The following is a 21,404-nucleotide window of genomic DNA, read 5'->3' as shown; positions in this document are numbered from 1 at the left end:
GAGAATGGATGGGGGCGGGGTCAGTCAGAGGTGGTATTGGCTGATTCTCCGATCTACTAAAAATTTCCATTATCAGTTCTCCAGAACTGGTCAGAACCTTTTGAATATAACGTCTGATGCAATATGAATTGATGTCATTGTCACTAAAGTGATCAACTACCTCCAACCTCTTCCTACATCACTGTTATTCTATGTCGATGCCTGGTTGCTTTAGCTGAGCTGCTGGGATGATTTTCATGTTTTGGGTGACCCTGCTGGGAATATTTACTCGTGGTGTTCACTCCAGATATTCTTCACTCATCCCTCCCAGGAACACAACACCCCCCCCCCCCATCCATGATGCACAGGGGACTTTGGTGGGGGTGGGGGAGAGTAAAACAAGCTATGCTTTCAAAAATTCTTCTCAAAAATAGTATTTAAAGCTTTTAATCTTCAAAAGTGAGATCAATTAGCATGGACATCAAATTTTTGATCTCTTATAAGAAAGGAAATGAAAAGGGCAGTACCTAAGTACAGTACTTTAATTATTTATTGCATTATAATCTGGAATCATTTATGGGGTTTTATAAAAGTACAAATGTTGTGGGAATCTTTTTCTGTCTTGATTCTTTTTGTCCATACATGCAAACATCTTTGCAGAAGATGTGGAATAACTGTGGAGGGTTTTTGACTGACCACATTAGAGACAATTCACTTGGGGCTGGTGGTCCTGTCTAAAACTATGTGGTCATGTGGTTCTGCCTTGATAGACATACAGGAAAACAGCAGTTTGGTGCTGTGTGTGTGTGTGTGTGTGTGTGTGTGTACAGCAGATGCAAAAGGGGTGGTGCTGCAAAAGGGGCAGGAGCAAAGGCTCCCATGAAAAGGAAACCATCTTGGCCTGTATAATATGCATGTTTCCTTTCAGGGAAATGAGCGCTCATGTGATGCTTGTGTTGGAGGGGAGAAATGGGGAAGTGAATGCAGCACTCAAAGACTTTGTAGAAGAGAAGAGATCAGGAAATAAAAGCCAGCATAGAAAGATCCAGAGAGAAATGGCAAAGAAGTAAGATCTGTATAGAAGCACAAACAAGGATTCTGAGGCCTCCACCATGGCCTCTCGGCAAACTGAAGAGGAGTGCAAACCCCTGTTCAAGCAGAAAGAAGCCCAGCTCAATGGGCCAGCCCCATCTCCCTTTGAGGGCAGAAAGGCTGCCTGTCTGGCTGTGTTGCTGGTGGAGATCCTGGAGCGGGCAGCTTTCTTTGGTATCGTCTCCAACCTTGTCCTGTACCTCAACAGCAGCACCTTTAACTGGGGTGGCTCTCAGGCTTCTCAGGCAGTTTTGATCTTCATAGGTGCCTCCTATCTGCTCTCACCCATCGGGGGCTGGCTCGCCGATGCTTACCTAGGCTGCTACTGGACTATTGTCTTCAGCTTCCTGCTCTACCTTGTCTCAGCATGCCTGTTGCCCACTGTGGCCTCACAGGACGGGCGCCTCTGGTTGTGTGGAGAGATGCCATCATACCCAATACAGCCTTCATGTCAAGGTGACATGTCCGAGTGTAAACAAGAGCTTCCGAGTCCATATTGCGCCCCGCTCCTGTACACTGGTCTGCTGATCATGGCCCTTGGCATCAGCTCCGTCAAAGCCAATCTCATTCCATTTGGTGCCGATCAGGTAAGAGATCATCTTTGGGATCTATCCTTTATTTATTTATTTATTTATTTCAAGGCAAGCAATTTGGAATTATTACTAAATTTTTCACTGGGTTGCTGGGATGGTTCTATCCCAATAAGCCTCAGAGTTTTGCCTTTAAAACGTACTTTGATTTAATGTAATGTCTTTTATTATTTTTCGTTTACTGATTTCACATAGTTGTGCAATATTTTTTGATACACATTTTCTAAATGATGGCCATCTAAAACAAATTCAAAGCAGGAAGACTATAGGAAGACACAATAGTATTTTGGTTTAATTAGACAAAAATAGAAAAGGCCTCTGAAAATGAAAGGGGTTTTACTCCAGGATTGAAAAGGCACACCTTGGTGGCTGGCAAAGCTCTGAGGGACAAAAGAGTTTTAGAACTCAACAATGTTAGCAATCTTGACATCATGATACTCTCTTCCCCATCAAAATTATCTCTAGGCCATGTAATTAAAGTAGCAGCACCCTTAATGCAAATGTGAGAGTGATTAACAGCCTTGGAGGAAAACTGGGAATCATATGACACCCACCCACCCCCAAATATATCTTTAGAGTGGTGAGAAGAGCACCCAGTAAACCTCCTGTAAAACAATGGGGAAACAATGATCATAATCAGTGGTTAATCTGCTGCATGGAAGCAGGGACAACTGTTAAGCAGGATGATAGGGGTTTTTTTTCCTTTGAAAATCAAGTCCCATAGCATTTCTGTAATGCTAATTTTTCATTGTTTCCAGAAATCCTGGAGTTATTCATTTATCTCTCTTTTTCAAATCATAAGAGTCTTTCTCCACTATTTAATTAAAATGGTGGCCTTATGTTGTCTGGAAATTTACTGTCCCTTGCGTCAATCTCTATCCCGCCTCTGAGTCACATCCAAATGGTGTATTTCCCAATTGACACAAACCAATATTACAGCAAAATGACAATACATGTATAATGACACCATGAAATGATTTCCAGAGTTGCATTCTGAGGTCTGATAGAAGTATATAGGTCATGGGATTTGTGTCAGGAGGACACACGTATTGTTACTTGTCCCCCCTGCCGTTTCTATGGATGCCTGTGGGGTTGATCCCTGATGATAGTTGTGCTTTGTTCCTGTTCCTTTCAAATCATCAGTGGAGGGGAAAAATCCAGTGATCAGAGCACAGCAGCAGGAATAGGGGAGACCTGGGTTGGCTAAATGGACTAGAACAATTATACTTCCTTTACTCTAAATAAAATGTTGGTGGTCTGCTCTTTTGTCCTCTGTCTTGTTGGAAGCTGGGGGAGAAGCTGGTGTCAAATCAGAATGGAAGATGGGGAGATGACTGCTCTGAAAGGAATTTAGGAAACAAAGTGCTAATGGAGAAGACTAACTCTGGATGAGGAAGATGCCCAGTGACCACAGAGGGTGCGCTTCTGCTTTCCAGCATGCCTCTGATAAGATCCACAATAGCTGACTGTGCCTCCAAGCTAGTGTATGGCAAGGCATGAGAGATTTTACACCTCTTGGGATAATGTTGGGAGGGGGAGGGTATACTGCTTTAAGACCAGTATACCTAATAAAGATTTAAAGTTCTTTCATGCACAACCTGTAGATTATATGAAGGCAATATCATGGAAACAAACATGTGACTCAGTGGTGGGATTCAAATTTTTTTTACTACCAATTCTCTGGGTGTGGCTTGGTGGGCCTGGCAGGGGAAGGATACTGTAAAATCTCCATTCCCTCCCCACTCCTGGGGGAAGGTTACTGCAAAATCCCCATTCCCTCCTCACCCCACTAACCTACTTTCCAGCTCCGTTCTCCTGTGCAGGGCAACAAAAGAAGACCCAGCCAATCAGCTGGGACTCAGGAGGCAGAGAATAGATGGGGGTGGAGCCAGTCAGATATGGTACTTGCAGTTTCTCAGAACTACTCAAAATTTCCGCTACCGGTCAGTGGTGGGATTCAAATTCGGTTCTGTGGCTGTGGCTTGATGGGCGTGGCAGGGGAACGATACTGTAAAATCTCCAGTCAGAGGTGGTATTTGCAGGTTCTCCAAACTACTAAAAATTTCCGCTACCGGTTCTCCAGAACTGGTCAGAACCTGCTGAATACCACCTCTGCTACTGGTTCTCCAGAACTGGTCAGAATCTGATGAATACCACCTCTGATGTGAATGTTGTGCAAAGTTACACAAGCAAGGCTAAGGGCCTGTTTTCAGTGCCACTTATTTCCTCCACAGCTGGAAGAGCAGTGCCACTTGCAAAAGGAAGGTTTTAATACCCACCCACCATTCCTTCTCTTGCCCACCAGCCAACAATTATCCTTTCCTTTATCAAACGTACACCTCCATATCTTCTCATATGCAAGGAAGCATATGTAAGAAGGAAGCGAAGGGAAGGGAGAAGAGAGATAAAGAGAAAATCAGCTAACTAGATATTTTTTTGCTGGGCTTAGCATATTAAGGACTAATTCAGGAGAATCAAACCTCATTCTGTTCTCTCTCTTTCTATTTTTTTTTCCATTGCAGGTGACAGACTGTGGCCAGGAAGCTACCCGACGTTTCTTCAACTGGTTCTACTGGAGCATTAACATTGGGGCTGTGCTTTCGCTGCTGGTGATTGCCTTCATCCAACAGAATGTGGGCTTCCTGATTGGCTATGCCATTCCTGCTGTCTGTCTGGCCGTGGCCCTTGTAATCTTCCTTCTGGCTGCCCCCATCTTTATCACAAAGCCAGCTGCTGGCAGTCGAGTCTTCACTGTGTTGCATTTGACTCTCCAGAACAGCTGTTGTGGCAAAGCATTGCAAAAGGTGACCCTAAAAACCAGGTAAGGCAGACAGAGGCCACTTTGCACAAGGTGGCTTTATGACTGCCATATATTTCTGGTGGCCTGTGAGGATTAGTGTCCTCTCTATGCTAGCAGCTATCTTCATGCATTGGAACTGAATGAATCTCAGCAGTGCATTTCCATCTGCTTGGACAAGGCCTTTGAAGTAAACCTGGCTTTGCTGAACTTAGGACTGGGTCATACACTTCTTTAAATCTGTGACTCTCCCTGCAAGGGGTCAACAGGCAAATAATTGCAATTATTTGGGTACATGTTCAGGAGAAGGAAATTGTAGAACTATTGAGTAAATACAGACTTTACTGTTTTTATGGTGCAGATGGAATATCCAAAAAAATTATTGTGAATTGTCACCCCCCAAAAAAAAAAAGACCAGATGTAATCTAGTCTAAATACTAATGGGCTTTGCTTTCTGCTTGAAGAGCATATTTTTTAAAAAACTAAACATACACGAGGAAGCATTATAAAATGGCAATCCTTAACAGCAGTTTGAAAAGATGTAGCTCATTTTACCAGCTTAAGGTATATCTCACCTCATCCTGCAGCTACACCATTTTGTCCTAAAGGGATGAACTCTTAATTTATTTCATCTTCTAATTGGCTTATATGCAGACGTGGTATTTAGCAGGTTCTGACCAGTTCTGGAGAACCGGTAGTGGAAATTTTGAGGAGTACGGAGAACCAGCAAATACCACTTCTGACTGGAGATTTTACAGTATCTTACCTACCAAGCTACGCCCACAGAACCGGTAGTAAAAAAAAAATGAATTCCACCACTGCTTATATGGATGAATGAAACTCCATGGTTAAAACCATGGGTGGAGAGAAAGAGAGAGATCTGTTCTATTATTATTTGGATTTGATGGTTGGAAATTGTATAAGAAGAGGCAACAAATAAGGAGAAGGAAATCTGCAAATTGCATTTGGACAGTGTTCCTGACCATGGCAATTTTAAGATATGTGGACTTCAACTCCCAGAATTCTGCCAAAGGCAATAATATGTTGGGGTGAGGCAGTCAGAAGTTATTTTGGCAGGTCACAATGGGTAAATCCAGACAATGCATTAATGGCTTAGCATTCTGTGTGATCCAGACAAATTGTGGTTTGTTCATTGAAGTGGTTAAATATCATACCAGAACTCAACGTTTGAGGGCTGAGTCAGAGCAGTGGTCCATCCAGCTCAGGAAAAACATTAACGGTTATCACTTTTCTATGATTTTAGATTTTCCCAGCTGTGACCAGAATTGCTAGATGAAATTTTTGCATTCAAATCATGAACCAAATTACTGAGCAATGTCCTTTCCCCACGAGGTTTCTCTGACAGCGTGAACAGTAGGAAGAGAATTGCTCCCTTTGCTAACAAGGTTTAAGCACTTATTTATAATATATAATTGCCTTTCCTTCAGGAGCCCCTAGCAATGTACCAAGTTTTTCCTTCTCCTATTTCACCCTGTAACAGTGGCCCTTTGGGGTAAATTGAGCAAAGAAAAAAATGTTTCCATGACTAGGAATTGAATCTGGGTCTCCACAGTGCCAGTCCAATTCATTATCACTAGGTTGGCCCCACCAGGTAAATCAGATCAGGAAATCAGCTCCACAGGCAGGCTGATTGCAATGTATCTTTTCTTCCTCCTTTAAAAAAAAATAATTCAGTGAACTAGAGAGGTGTCTGCCTGAGCCACTTCTGAATATTTTCTCATTATTCGCGATAAGGTTTCAATCCCTTTTGCCTAGGCAATCAATTCTACTGGAAGTCCTCAATTTATGACTATAATTGAGCCAACAATTTCAGTTGTAAGTTATGACGGTCATTAACATGGGAGCCGTATGATCAGACCTGATGTTACAAACTTTTTTGTGGGGGTCATTAAGCAAATACAGCAGACATTAAACAAACATTGGCCAACACATGCCAGTTTCTGGCTAAAATATTGTAAATTATTATCGGACATTGGAACTTCAAATCTGGGTTGTAAGTAGAGGGGTTTTTTTTGGGGGGGAGGGGGTCTGCTATAATTTGAAATAATCTGTTCCCTGTCTGGTGCCCTCCGGTGAACAGACAACAGCTTCCTGTTGATTATGGCTGTGGATTATAGGATATGTGATCTGTTCTATCTAGGAGCTGGCTCTCCATTTTGGGGAAAGTTGTTTTAGACCCAACATCTTCCTTCCTCCCTTTTCTTTACAGGGCAAGGAATCCCCTGCTGGAAGCAGACAGACCCAATCCCCTTTCAGGGGAAAGCAACCAGCCTATGGGGTCATCATCCTATGAACACGCCTCCAACCTCCATGTGATGGCAAAGATCCTGCCAGTTCTGCTGACTCTCATCCCCTATTGGATGGTTTATTTCCAGGTAGCCACCCTACAGGCACTCCTTCTTTCGTATGGGAAAATGCCCTGACTGACGGGCAATAATGCCAGCAGCAGAGGGAAGCATAGGGGCTTGTTGTGTTCTCAGAGGCAGCATTTAGCTGGGAATCTGATGAGGATGCCAGTTTTAATTTGCATTTTAATAGTAAGCACTTACTTAGTATTTATTTAGGGATTTATATTCCATCTTTCCCCATTATCTATTTATCTACATGCAATTGTACAGTAAGATTAAACAGTAATAGCATAAAAATGAACTTGGCAGCGAAAATCCAGCATCAGAAGAAGCCTTTTGCTTTAATGGTTTAAGGGAGTTGCCTAGCAACAAAATTACCAAAATAAATGGCCAACAAGCAGCTTCTTTGGGCAAGCCTTCCCTGATTGCAGGGCCATTTAGAAATGTTCTCTCCTCACCATTTGCAAGTTTCACCCTGGGGGATCGCCAGAGAAGGCTCTTGATGTTGATTTCAGTGAAAAAGGAAATTCAAACAGATGCATTTTTCTTCTTTGCAGGTTAATGTAATTATTAGAAGAGTCTATGTCTCACAGGTGCCTCAGAAAAGAGGTAGCACCTTCAGAAATGTAAAAACCATTTTTTTAGTAGACAGTTTAGATACATTTGTCCTTTCAACCTTAGAGATGTGTACCTAACAATACAAAGTTCTGCCTGATTAATTGGACCAAAGATATGGAGCACTTCACATCTGCTGCAACAGGTTAGTGGGGTAATCTGGCAGATGGCTACAACTATTGTTCCAAGGAAATTTTATATTAAACATAATATTCTGCTGGCTTAAGGACTGGTGGATATCACTTCAGCATGCTGTCTGGCTGTGCCCCAGGGTAGGCCTTGAGGTAAACAAGGCTCTGGGAATGTTTTGCTTATTACGCCTGGTTTGCCCTTATTAAGTGTGGAATTTTGTGCAAGCTGGTTGCCCCCCTTCCTGCACTCGAGTCAGACCCTCAAAGGCAGCTGAAGGAATAGTTTTGAGGGTTTGGGAAAGGATAACGTTGCCCAGTTGGAAGATGTGTGTTCTAATGCTAGGTTCTGTCCAGTGGTTCAGAAAACCTGTTTTCATATTTCCAGGAGATACCAAAGCTGATATCGTGTTTCACTGAATATAAGACTTATCTTGAAAATAAGATCTACCTTGATGTTAAATGTGCGCCCAATATAAGCCCTACTTAAGACCCTGCCCACTCCAGGGTGCACAGGGTGGGGCGAGTGCACATATAAAAATCAAGCTAGGGTGGGGATGTGGGAGTGGAGCTGCCCTACTGGTACTTACCTTCAAACAGTTACAGCCAGGCCTTGTGCGCGTTAATCTGGAACTTTTTTATCAGCTGCAGAGGCCTTTCCTGAAGGTCTCTGATGGCTAAATGAGGCTGAAGAGTGTCACAGGCATCAATCTGTTTCTAAACTCCAGAGGCCTTTCCAGAAGGCCTCTTACAACGAAACGGAAGCTGGTGGTGATGCGCACCACCAGCGGCCATAGAAGAAATGGGCTAGGAGGGCGGGACTGTTGGTGCCACTGCCATGAGGTGAGTCAGTAGAAGACATTTCCCAAAAATAAGACCTGGTGTCTTATTTTTAGGGAAACACAGTATCTGTTAAATTAAAAAGGTGTGCTTCATCACCAGCTTACAGTCCTCCTTATACACTTTTTCCATGCTATGTATTTCTTTGTATTGTAAATTTCAGCAATGCTCTGGTGAAGGACAATTAACATTATAATTTGGGAGTGGCAGCCTGTACATACAATGTGAATCCTGGGGTGGTTGCTGCTTTCTGTAGATTGCACATTCGCGGCAATTCAAATTTGATCTTTGAAATGTTGTCTTGAGAGAGAGGGGAAAAAAATCAAGAGAGAATCTTTTAGACATGTAGAAAAAAGATTTCAGCTCATGCCAGGAAAAGAAATTCTCCTTTGTGTTTTTTTTTAATATCATTACTCATTCAATTTCACAAAGAACATTTCCTTTGGAAATTCTTTCAAAGAAAAAAAAAGCATTTTAATGAAACATTCAGAGGTGTGGCAGGATATTCTTGCCCCTTAGGCATTAGTTATAACATAGCCAACCAAAATGTGATTATTTTATTGTACATACTTTCTTCTGAATATTTGAAGAAAGGGTTGCCGCACTTCTATTGAGTGGTACTGTTGGCATTAAGAGGAGTCCTATACTAAGAAGTGAAAACATAATTTTTTATTTTTTTAAAAATGGACAAATCTTCCCCCTAATATTTATGTCCTTAAATTGGATGTCTCAAGGGTGCTTTTTTCAAGAGGCAACTGGACTTTCTGGTTTTTCTTTGAAGATGTTTTGCTTCTCATCCAAGAGCTGAAGAAGCTTCTTGGATGAGAAGCGAAACGTCTTCAGAGAAAAACAAGAAAGTCCAGTTGCCTCTTGAAAAAAGCACCTTTGGGACAACAATGACCTGGATGACTGAGAATCTCCATAGACTTAAATTGGATGAAGAACCTTGAAAGACTAATTGTTTTTCTGTTTTTTTTTCTGTTTTCCTTCATACTCACAAGTTTGTTTATTTATTTATTTATTTGTTTGTTTGTTTGTTTGTTTGTTTATTTATTTATTTATTTATTTATTTATTTGATATAGCCATGATTTTACTTAATCTTCAGAGAGAATCCCGCACACTATCTAGCCTGATCATGCAAAACATGAAAATAGTATGGTTCTTTCCCCCAGATAAATTCCGCCCAGTTGTTAGCAGGAAGGCAGATTCCATTAGGCTTCAGTCCGTGCGCAACTCAAATTAAACCCATTGAATAAATAGTAGGCAGATCCACCTCAATACTATCAACCTGCCAGGTTTTAGGCATTCTAAATCATTCTGAAAGATTTGGTTAGAGAAAAAGAGAAGCCTGCCACTTTCATTTCTCCCCTGATGCCTCTTTGCTATTATAGCACAGCAATAAAATTGATAAATGATTGCAATAAACTGAATGAAATGTGCACTTAAAAAAACAAAAAAGGTCTGTTTTTTTTCTATAGTCTTTTTTTTTTAAGAATTGTAAATCCTTGTTATTTCATTTGCCAAGAAAATTTAGAAGCAATTATTCTAAAGAGATACATGAACAAGGAAAATAAGAAGAGGGCAAAACTACCCTAGATGATCCTTAAATACTTTCTCCCCCTATTTTGGCAACAGGGTTCATCAGAAAGGAGAGCTGTAGGGACAATGTGCTCAGCTATAGGGGTTGAAAAGGTCACCTGTTAAATAGCTGTTGGCTGCTAATAATGTGTCCTGAAAATTGTTAGCTGCTCATTGTGAACAATTGAGTGCTTCCTGCTGAGTAAGCAGAGACTGTTGTAGAAAGTGTAGAAAGAATATAAGGCAACTGGGATAGGAGTAAGCGAACAGTGAGAACTAAGGAGTTTGTTGAAATGCAACACTGCATAAGGAAAGGTTATGTACCGTATTGCGGATAAGCGACGGCGATAAGCGACCCGCACCACCACCAAACCCTCCAGATCCCGGCTGCAGGGCGGGCGGGTGCCAGGGCGTGGGAGAGCGGAGGCTGCGCCTCGGGCGGGGGGCGCGGATGCAGCGGCGGGGACCGGCCGAGGCGGCTGCGCAACAAGCACCAGCCGGGTACGTATAAGGCGACCCCACTGGGGCGCAAAGGGCGGTATGTTATGTCTGTAGGGGGCGTGCATAAGCGCACCAACGTGCCTACCGTCCCTGTCCTATTGTTTCTCTTATTCTTCTTTTATTTTTCTTATATGTACCCATTTCATGTATTCTCAACTATGTATACACTTATACTTATTATCTTGTAAACAATTGGCAAATCAAATAAATAAATAAAATAAATAAATAAAATAAGGAAAGGTTCAGAAAAAGAAGAAAGCTAAGGGAAGAGTGATAAGCCAAAATAAGAAATTACTGCATAATTTAGATTTCAATGTATTTTAGCAAATGTAAGTATGTTTCCTCAGTAGAAGAAGCTCATCAGAGGAGGCAATCAGGATGAATAAGCGTTCCTAGAAACAGAGTGCTAAAAGTGCAATCACAACCATTCTAAAAAGAAGAAAATGGGGGTGGGGTGAATGAATGCCAGCAGAACAACCTGTGTGATGGAACACAACACTCTTAAGTGAAAATCAAACAGAATATATAGTAATGTGGTATACACACACACACACACACACACACACACACACACGCATGTCTACTACTCCCACCTTAGGCGTGAAAAACTGATTGGTGACTTTGGGCCAGTCATTCAGTCTCAAATCAACTCTCAGGGTTGTTGTAGGGAAAACAGGAGGAGGAAGGAGTATTAGATATGTTTACCACCTTGAGTTACTTATAAATAATAAATTTGGGGTGCAAATCAAATAAATATAAAGTTTTAGGAAAAACAAATTAAATGAGACAACCTGTGTGTTAATCATCTATGTGTAATCATAACATTCGTATCTTTGAATGTTGGGGAAAGTTTCTTAGATGGAACAGCAATTCAACAATAAACCAAATATCAAGTCAAGAGAGTTCATTTTTACAAGAAGTGTTCACACAGAAAATTAACAACCATTACTCAGGGATACTTTCATACTTTTCCTATACTGACTGGGGTGGTGGGGCAGGGAGAAGTTGATAGTCTAAACTGTACTTTCCAGCTCATCCTATAATTGCCATATCTACTTACCCATGTTATGATATTACTAAGACCCTATGACAGGACACTGGCATTACCATGTAATAATAAGCCTCACTGTTCCATGAAGAAGAAGAGGGTCCTCTGTTAAAGATATAGGATAGGAACATTATTTTTCCCCCAAATAGGTGCCTTTCTAATAGTTTAAACTTCAGTTCCCATCATCTCCAGCCACCATAACCAATGGACATTTTAGGTGAGACAATAGGGGAATTGGTTTGACATGTCTCAGGCTTGTCAGGTTTAGTGTATGTTATTTTACTATAGGAGAGCTCCGTATAGAAAAACATTTAAGTCTTGTGTTTATTTCTTTAATAATATCACTTTCTATTTTATTTTAGATGCAGTCAACCTATTACTTGCAGGGTCTCCATCTCTCCATCCCCAACTTCTTTCAAAATAGTCATATGAATGACAGTGCATTCTCAGAAACCATAGATACTGTCTATATGGTAAGTTATGGGACAGGCGAGTCAGTCGGTTTGAGTTGTTATATTCTAAGAAGTTTGACTCATTCCGAAGTATGTTGGTCCTCTGAAATCATAATAAAGGTCCCTCTAATGGAGAAGCTCCAGTGGTGGGATTCAAATAATTTCACAATCAGTTCTCTGTCCTAATGAGTTCTTCCAACAACCAGTTCACCAAACTGCTCAGAAAGTTAACAACCGGTTCTCCTGAAGTGGTGCAAACTGGCTGAATCCCACCACTGAGAAGCTCTAAGTGTCCAACAGCTCACATAAAGGGCCACCACTAAATGTAGATGTGTTAAGAAATCAATAGTTGGGTAGAAAGAAAATGATCGTTTGTGGAATGAAGCTGTGTGAAACAGATCCTTTCAATTGTCCTTGTCTCCAAGAACCCAAGTCCAATCCCTAGTTTTGTAATCAGGAAATCTCCTGATCAACTGCATATGTCATAGTTAATTAAGATCATAGGCCTTTGGTTACCATATAGATGGAAGAGAAACTGTTCTATTTTCTCTCAAGCCACAAGTTGGGTTATGACAGATAGAGGAATTGCTGAAACATTAGAAGACAGTGTGTATAAGTAGGATAGTGAGGATTCTAGAAAACTAATGTTGATGATTTCAATTTTTTTCTCAAAGAGATCTGTTATTTCAGGATGAGAATAAATTGGTTCTTCTTCTTTTAATTTGTAGTCCCATCACCATGAATTTAAATCTAGCTGGTAAATATATTTGATTGCAGTTAAGAGGCTTCTGCTACAATTCATCTGAACCTTGAAGCAATGGTTGCTCATTATTGCCAAGAATCTGCAGAATGTCATCTTGAACCATAACCACATCCAAAATCATACTCCTCCTAAAAATTAAAAAAGAGGGGGAAGGGTTCTGCACATATGTGATGCAGCATATCTAATTTGAATCTCTGGATCATTCACCACACATCTTTCCCTAATCCAGCTAACAGACGTGACAGCCCCAGTTTACAGAATGGTCTTGCTGGAAGGCTGATTCACATGACTGAAAAATAGGATGTTCTGCTGAAATTTGTTAAAATGTTTGGATGAAAGTCCAAGAATAATCAAGATAAGCTTTTTGCTTATTGCAAATCACTTACAGTGGGAACAGTGTGCTGAAGCTTCTTGCCTGTATATAATCAATCCAGGATGGTTAGAAGGAGTAGAATATGATTTCAGGTGTTCTCTATATGCCTGGAGGAGAAACAATTTACAAGTCTGGACAAGAATACTGAGAATGTGTGCTAGTTGAAGGGATCTGACATTAAAACAATCAGTGGTACATCAGTGGGTATTCAATTTACAACTCCATCCACATGTCATAGCATTTTTGTATCACTTCTAGTAGCCATTCCTTTATAAAGCCATTGCTTTATTTTTATTTTATTTTTGTCAATTGCTTACAAGATAATAGGTATAAGTAAAAACATAGTTATGAATACATGGATACATATAAGAAAAATAAAAAATAAAAGAAACAATAGGACAGGGACGATAAGCACGCTGGTGCGCTTATGCATGCCCCCTACAGGCCTCTTAGGAAGGGGGTGAGGTCAATAGTAGACAGTCTAAGGTTAAAGTTTTTGGGGTTTGGGGAAGAAACCACAGAGTCAGGTAGAGTATTCAGACATTGACCACTCTGTTGCTGAAATCGTATTTCCTGCAATCAAGTTTGGTGCGATTAACCTTGAGTTTGTATCTATTGTTTGCTCTTGTGTTGTTATGGTTGCAGCTGGAGTATTCATTGATAGGTAGGACATTGCAATGTATGATTTTATATACTATACTTAGATCGGACCGAAGGCAGCATAGTTCTAGGTTTTCTAGGTCTATTGTTTGCTCTTGTGTTGTTATGGTTGCAGCTGGAGTATTCATTGATAGGTAGGACATTGCAATGTATGATTTTATATACTATACTTAGATCGGACCGAAGGCAGCATAGTTCTAGGTTTTCTAGGTCTAGAATTTCAAGTCTGGTGGCATAAGGTATTCTGCAACAAGTAGAGGAATGGAGAACTCTTCTTGTGAAGTATTTCTGGACTTTCTCAACTGTGTTAATATCAGATACGTAATGTGGGTTCCAGACTGATGAGCTGTATTAGAGTATTGGTCTTGCAAATGTTTTGTATGCTCTAGTTATTAGTGTAATATTAGCAGAGAAAAAGCTACGTAAGATTAGGTTAACAACTCTTAACGCCTTTTTGGCTGTTAGTAGGGGTTTTGCAAGATATAAGCAGTTGCACAAGTATTGGAAGCATCTGTGAAACTGCATAGATCTATAAATATTACAATTTAGTTTTGTTCATTGACTCTTTAGAGATCCAAAAAGCAGCATTGTTCTGTAATGGAAAAGGAATTATGGTTAAGTTGCTGAGCTCGGGGAAATAGGAATTGTGGTTAAGTTGCTGAGCTAGGAGCAAGGGGACCCAGATTCAAGTCCATAGAAACTGGTTGAATTTCATTCATTACCAAACACCTTAGAAGTGTTTGGGAGATGCAGGATAATATTTACACTCTTTTCCTCACTCTCTCTTCAGTTTCCAGATGCCTGGCTCCTTCTAGCCAATGTAGCGGTTCTATTGATCCTCATTCCATTGAAGGACCGGGTAATAGACCCATTCCTAGCAAAGAAGAAGCTGTTGCCATCAGCACTGAAGAGAATGGCAGCAGGCATGATCTTTGGCCTTGGCTCAGTCCTATTAGCAGGTAAGCACTTCATTCATAAGCTTGTACTAACCCCACATTCCTTACCCCTAAAGCAGGGGGAGGCTAAGATGTTAAAAAAAGAAACACTAGCCATGATTTGATCATGATCTGGTTTGCCTGGCCTGGGGAACCATAACAACCATATTGGCTTTTGCCATGAGGAAAACCTAAGCAAATCCTGCTTAGAATGAATGGTCTACTCTAAACCAAAAGTGATTAATACACCATAATCATTTAGTAAATTATGAAGTTATTCAATTAATTGGAACAGCTATTATGTATTTCTGATAGATAGACTTTAACCTGTCTCTGGATATTTGTAAAATCAGTTTATTATTTGTTGTCTGAACATTTTAATTAGCCTAAGAGGAAAAATTCAGTTTCTAACAATCTCTAATGTCTAAAGCTGTAGAATGTCTATTCATTCAATTATATCTTTTAATGTTATAATTTGATCCAACCCCAATAGCTGTACTAAAATTGTTTTGAATGATTTTGAATGTACCATATATATAGTATATAGATAGCATAGTTTTTAAAAATTTTACTAAGATGAGTATTGGTTATTTGTGAAAAGTGTGGAATAAAATAAATAAACAATGTTTCTATAGTTGTAATATAAGTTTAATTCAACAAAATATTTTTTTCATATTTATTGCACCCATCTGAGAACATTTTTTTAAAAAACTGTCTATCAACTTTATAATTCTACAAGTATAAAATTATGGAGGAAACACTTAGATATATGGCATGGGTTTGTCCCATGATTATCCAGTTTTAAGTTGATATATAATACATATATTTGTTAATGACCATACATTTGTTAATATGGTTTGGGAAGATAAATATAGCTTAAATCTGCTAATGTAATATTGAATTATGCAATTATGAAAACATGAAAAGTACTATGGAAGGTAGGATTTCAATTAGCAGTAAATGTATGAAGAACTGAATTTATCAGGTACAGGATGCTGTAAAAAATGATGTTATGATGAAAGACCACCAGTAAGAGGTGCCCACAGAATCAGATTTTTTTTCAAAATGAACTATAAAAAAAGTTTCCAGAGGAAAAATGGCAGACTGGAGATGGCTGCACAAAAACTATGCCAATGGCTACAGCAAACAACAAAGAGTCAATAAGTAGACCAGCTGCTCAGAACCTCTCTGGATATAAGGAGAGGATGGGACAGAGGTGGTATTCAGCAGGTTCTGACCAGTTCTGGAGAATCGGTAGCAGAAATTTTGAGCAGTTTGAAGAACCCGTAGCAGAAATTTTGAGTAGTTCAGAATACCACTTCTGACTGGCCCTGCCCCCATCTATTCTCTGCCTCCTGATCGGCAGATCTTCTTTTGTTACCCTGCACAGGAGAACAGAGCTGGAAAGCAGGTTAGTGGGGTGGAGAGAGAATGGGAATTTTACAGTATCCTTCCCCTGCCACGTCCACCAAGCCACACCACACCACACCACACCCACCAAGCCATGCCCACAGAACCAGTAGTAAAAAAATTTGAATCCCACCACTGGGATGGGACATCATCCATGTGCACTCTGAATAGTTGCTCCTCACAAGAAGACCACAAGACAGTAGTCCCCAGTAGGTTTTGAGAATTGAAAGACAAGAATAGTCATCCTCCTCTTAAATGTGATCTTTGCCCTTTAAAGGACATTCGGTTTATTAATTTTCTTTTCTAATCACTTTTTAAATTACCGGTAATTGTAATTGTAAAGAGTCCTTCCCAAAGGAAATAGATTTGTTTGGACTTTTAGCAAGACATCGTAAAGATTAGCAATTTTAAAAATTAGACACTAGAGGGAACTAAAGATTTTTGTTAAAGAAGAAAAATACATGAGCCAGCTAATTAATTGGGGCTTATAAAATGATACAAAACATTAAAACATTGAAAATACTGATGGACACTTTTGAAAAATGGAATCAGAAGTTAGTATCAACAATGTGAATAGTAATCCTTGCTTCTATGGATAGACTGTGTCGAAAAGATGATATGGAAGTAATGGTAGGTATGGAATAAGTTGTATTTGAAAGGCAGAGATGGCATCAGAAGGGATTCTTCCAACAAAAGTGACATGGAAAACAATGTCTCACTGGACATGCAAAAGAAACCAGTTAATGATAGGATACATATTCATCTCTTTCTGAATTAGCTTTCTAGTGACATAAAGGAAAGATGGGTTAATATTATTCTATGTGATCAAAGTGTAATGCAATGCTAAAAAAAAACCCTCTGATTTCATCTTGTTTCTTCCTTTCCTATTGTTTGTGGGTTTTTTTTTTTTTTATTTCCATCTTCTTGCTTTCTCCTTTGTATATTAAACAAAGCTTTAACAATCTATTTAACAAATGCAAACATTTTTGCATTGTATGAAAACGTTACTCATGTAATTGTTGAAATTGTTGCCCCAACAATTTCTAAAATCAGCTCTACATCTACACTGAAAAATACAGCAGCCTGTGTATTAGCAAATCAAAATTACTGTAATCAGCTAACACTGTTTTACGGTTACGGCACTACTTACCAGTAGCTTTCCTGGTGCAATTCAAAGTGCTATTTTTGACCTATAATAAGCCCTTGTAACACTTGGCACCAGGGTACTTACAGGATTCCTTTTCTCTGTAGAAGAAGCTAGCTCACCCAGCACTACCATCATCTTTTAATGCATCCTAAATTCACAAACTGAAGGCTCATGGACAGTTGTAACTCCCATATTATGGAATAATCTTCCTCTGAAAATTAGGTTACTTCCTTCATTGTTAGCCTTCCAGAACAAAGTAGTCCTGGGCAGTGGTAGGATTCAATTTTTTTTACCATCGGTTCTATAGGTGTGGCTTGGTGGGTGTGATTTGCACGTGCACTTGGTGTGCGCGCAGCGGGTTTGCTACTGACCTTCTCCTGCAATTCTGTACCCTCTCTGTGTGTTAAACAGCTAATGCGCAGCAATCTGCTATGCTGCGCGAAGCAGCTGAGCTTCAAAACTAGGAAATAAAGATCAGAATAGAACCAGGGCAGGCGTGTAGGCCCAGCAGCTGATTGTCAGAGAGAACTGGTTCACTCACAGATGATCCTTGGAGCTACCAGTTCAGCCAAACTGGGCCAAACCAGTAGAAGTACCACTGCTGGTCCTGGGGAGATTTGTACAGGGAATAGTCATCATGATGCACTTATATTGTTGTAGGTCTTCTTTTACCTTGATTTTCAATCTTTTTTTGAGGCATGATGTATAATGTAAGGAGCTATTTTTTTAAGTCTGGCAGTATAAAAATGGAGTCAATCAATCAAGTAGTTAATAGGCACCTGACTCAAGGGAAACAATGTCTTCATTCTGTATGGTACTGCCTGTGCCTCAGTAATTAAGAAACTTGATCATTAATGTTTAAGGCAACATAGATATATACTCTCCGGGGACTGAATATTCAAGTGCCTGGCATCCCAACCTGTCTCTGATGACAGCCCATAGCTGTTCTGAGGATGTTCCAGTGATCTCCTTGGACCCTATCAATCTCTTACCAAGTCTACGTCCCTCATCCTTGCCAAACATAATCTGTTCTTCTAGTTCTTCGTGTGCTTTATGTGGGGGATGTGAGCAAAGCAGCGTCCTGATTTCCAGTTAAAATGTTGAATGGTCTGTCCTGAAAAGTTGTTCTGAAAAGTTGTTAGTTGTTCTGCAGTCTGGACACTTGAGAACGTGAAAGAAAAAAAGATACTTTCACATTGTAGTTTTGGAGATGGTTATTCATTGTACCATAGACTGAAATGAGAACAAATTCTGGACCAAATTAAAGCTGTGCACTTGAGGCGCGGATCAGCCCACAGAGTGTGCTGAACTGTGAAGTGCTTCATGTGGTTCCTTTTTAAACAGGCTATACTGTTTTGGTTAGTGATACTTTAATTGATATACTACTAAAACTCTCATCATGGCTTTTAACTGGGAGAAACAGTGCATCATAGGGAAATGGGTTTTCAACCATGGTACCTCAATTGGACTATTTTACAGAATATGTCTAAAATCCACGACTCCAGAGGGAATGCAATTTGGGGAAGTTGTGGCTGCTTTAGTGTTACTGGCTGCTGCTGCACTGCTAGGCTACTACTGAGGTTACATGATCTTCATTTTCAAAGTTCCATAATAGTTTTCCAGCCAGTCTCACAATCCCTTCCTCCCTCCCCCACCCATCAGCAGTTACTTATCTGCCTGCCGACAAGGAAAGGGAAAGGGAGGGAAGGGAAGGGAGATTTCCAATGCTCCCTGCCAGATTTGCACATGGAAACTCAAAGGGGAAGCAAGCAAGATGTTGAAAGATGCTCCTGCTTTTTGTCCACCCTTGTTCATTGTATTTCTGCTTAGAGTAAGGAAATATCTCTGAAACAATAACCCAATGGGACATGAGTTGTCTAGTAAGTATTTTTATACCTATAGATATTTTATACCTAATATTATGAAGATATGACCACTTATTTTCTAATTTTTAAAAATCTGCCTCATCTATGATAATGTTCTTCACAATATCTTATTCTGGTCCAAATGCTTTCCTCCTATCTAGGTTTCCTGGAGACTAAGCGGCTGCGATATGTGAACCACAACCAGACAATCACGCAACGAATTGGGAAAGATGAATACTTTGCAGCCCCACTCTCCATTTTCTGGCAAATCCCTCAATATTTACTCATTGGAATCAGTGAAATCTTTGCCAGCATTCCGGGTAAGCCAGGGAACAAGGTTTTATTAACCCTGTTGTTCCTATATCAGCATTGATCCGAATGTAGTGCAGCTAGTTGCACCAAAAGATGAAAAAACACAGAGTTGCCATCATGACTTCAGGTCTTGAACTATCCTTTAAACCAGGGGTCTCCAACCTTGACAACTTTAAGCCTGGCGGACTTCAACTCCCAGAATTCTGGGACTTGAAGTCCGCCAGGCTTAAAATTGCTAAGATTGGAGACCCCTGCTTTAAACCTATTTTAAACGTGCTTCTCTACCTTGCTAATCCTTTGAGTTCTTTCTACTTTTCCAGGGCTGGAATTTGCCTATTCTGAAGCTCCCAGAACCATGAAAGGAGCAATTATGGGTCTTTTCTTCTTCATTTCTGGAGTTGGATCTCTTTTAGGATCTGGCCTCCTGAGTTTACTCTCCCTGCCAACCAATGGCTGGATGTACTGCCCAGAAGATTTTGGTGAGCATGTGCCATACTCTTTAGCCCCTTTCTCCACTAAGAAAAATAGAGAAGCCATTCAAAGAGTTTTCACTGTTCTCCAGCAAAGCCAAACATCTTGTGGTAAAGGAAGGTAGACTGGAGGAGACTTAGAGAAAATTATTTAAAAATGTGTTGTCAAGACTGTTGTACACAAGGGATTCCTGGACCTGTAAAGGCTGCAGAAGACATCTTTCTGCTGCTGTATACTAAAGGCTCTCTTGCTCTCTCTTTCTTACCTAGGAAACATCAACAAATGTCGGATGGATTATTATTTCTTCCTCCTAGGTGGGATTCAAGGGGTAACATGCATCCTCTTCATGTTCATCTCCGTCCGCTATGAGCGTCAACAACGTCCCATCAGCTGAGAGAACAACTGATCGCATTTTTCAGGACTGCAAGAAGGCACACGTGCTCTCCAGTTATCATGAGGTTCAATGCTATGGCTGTGGTAGAAAATTAACCGATTCAAATGTTGTGAAGACTATATGAATGAAAATTAAGATAAAGTAATCCAGATGACCAACAATGGCAACTAATCAGGGTACTAAGAACTCCAGTTCCTTAGTCGAGGTGTTAATGTTTTCTAGAAACTCAATATGGGAAGCTTGAAGCTAAGATATTAACTACTGAATGTAAGTGAAACAAATCATTTCTTGATCCATCAAAATGGTTCTTGCCCCTCTTAGTACTTTCAATTTCCTTGGAGCTGAACCATTTTGGGGGGAAACAAAATTAAATCCTTTAAAAAAGGAGAATGTCATACATAACTGTATATACTTGTACATAGACATTCACATAATTTGGGGATCCGAAAATCATCAGAAGCTTCTGATACTTTCCAGCCAAATATCAGTGTTGCAAATGTAGATTTCACGGGGATCACAAATATGAAATAAAACCTTGTATTTATAGCTAACTTTTGTTAATGTAATAGGAAGGTACTAGAAGTTTCCTTTTCAGCAACCTACCTCAATCTTAAAGATGCATATTACCAGTAGCAGCATTTATTTTTTAAATAAATAATGCATTGTCCTTCATCTGTGGACATGCAAATCTTTGCTTGAAAGTATTTTTAAGTTTTTGATCTGGACTGGAACATTAAACCTACTGTATTAGGGTTGCTTATTTCAGATTCAGCTTCCCAGGCTTTCAATTTGCTCTTGAATTTTTAAAACTCAAATTAGTGTTAACTCTAAAATTTCATGCTTGGTAGTTCACTAGTTGTTATCCTCATAAAGTAGACCAGATTAAAAACAGATATCAAATGAGGCCTAAATCTGCTTTTATTAAAACAGCTACAATAACTAAATCTTGTGCCTCCCATCTTTCCTCTTCATGTGAATAGAGAGGGGAGTGGGAGAATTGTCTGAGGTGCTTTTGTAAATCTCCTTTTTTGGCCTGGACTCAAGCCACACTTGTCTGATTGTTGCCTTGGTAACAGATCTTCCT

General features: G+C 40.0%; 1 protein-coding gene across 1 annotated transcript; it reads left to right on the top strand.

Annotated features, from left to right (window-relative positions):
* The first annotated feature begins 932 nt into the window (after positions 1 to 932).
* SLC15A3 (solute carrier family 15 member 3) lies at positions 933 to 21,264 on the top strand. The gene is made up of 8 exons (XM_026682582.2): positions 933 to 1,658; positions 4,184 to 4,482; positions 6,689 to 6,854; positions 11,901 to 12,011; positions 14,577 to 14,745; positions 19,305 to 19,463; positions 19,776 to 19,934; positions 20,196 to 21,264. Exons 1-8 carry the CDS (start codon positions 1,092 to 1,094, stop codon positions 20,318 to 20,320), a joined length of 1,755 nt encoding a protein of 584 aa, XP_026538367.2. The 5' UTR covers positions 933 to 1,091; the 3' UTR covers positions 20,321 to 21,264.
* The last annotated feature ends 140 nt before the right edge of the window (positions 21,265 to 21,404 follow it).

This window comes from Notechis scutatus, chromosome 1 (assembly GCF_049901735.1).
Source record: "Notechis scutatus isolate UNSWTSFEM ecotype Mainland chromosome 1, rNotScu1.2, whole genome shotgun sequence".
NCBI classification, from domain to species: Eukaryota; Metazoa; Chordata; class Lepidosauria; order Squamata; family Elapidae; genus Notechis; species Notechis scutatus.
This window is presented reverse-complemented; position numbering and strand designations above follow the sequence as displayed.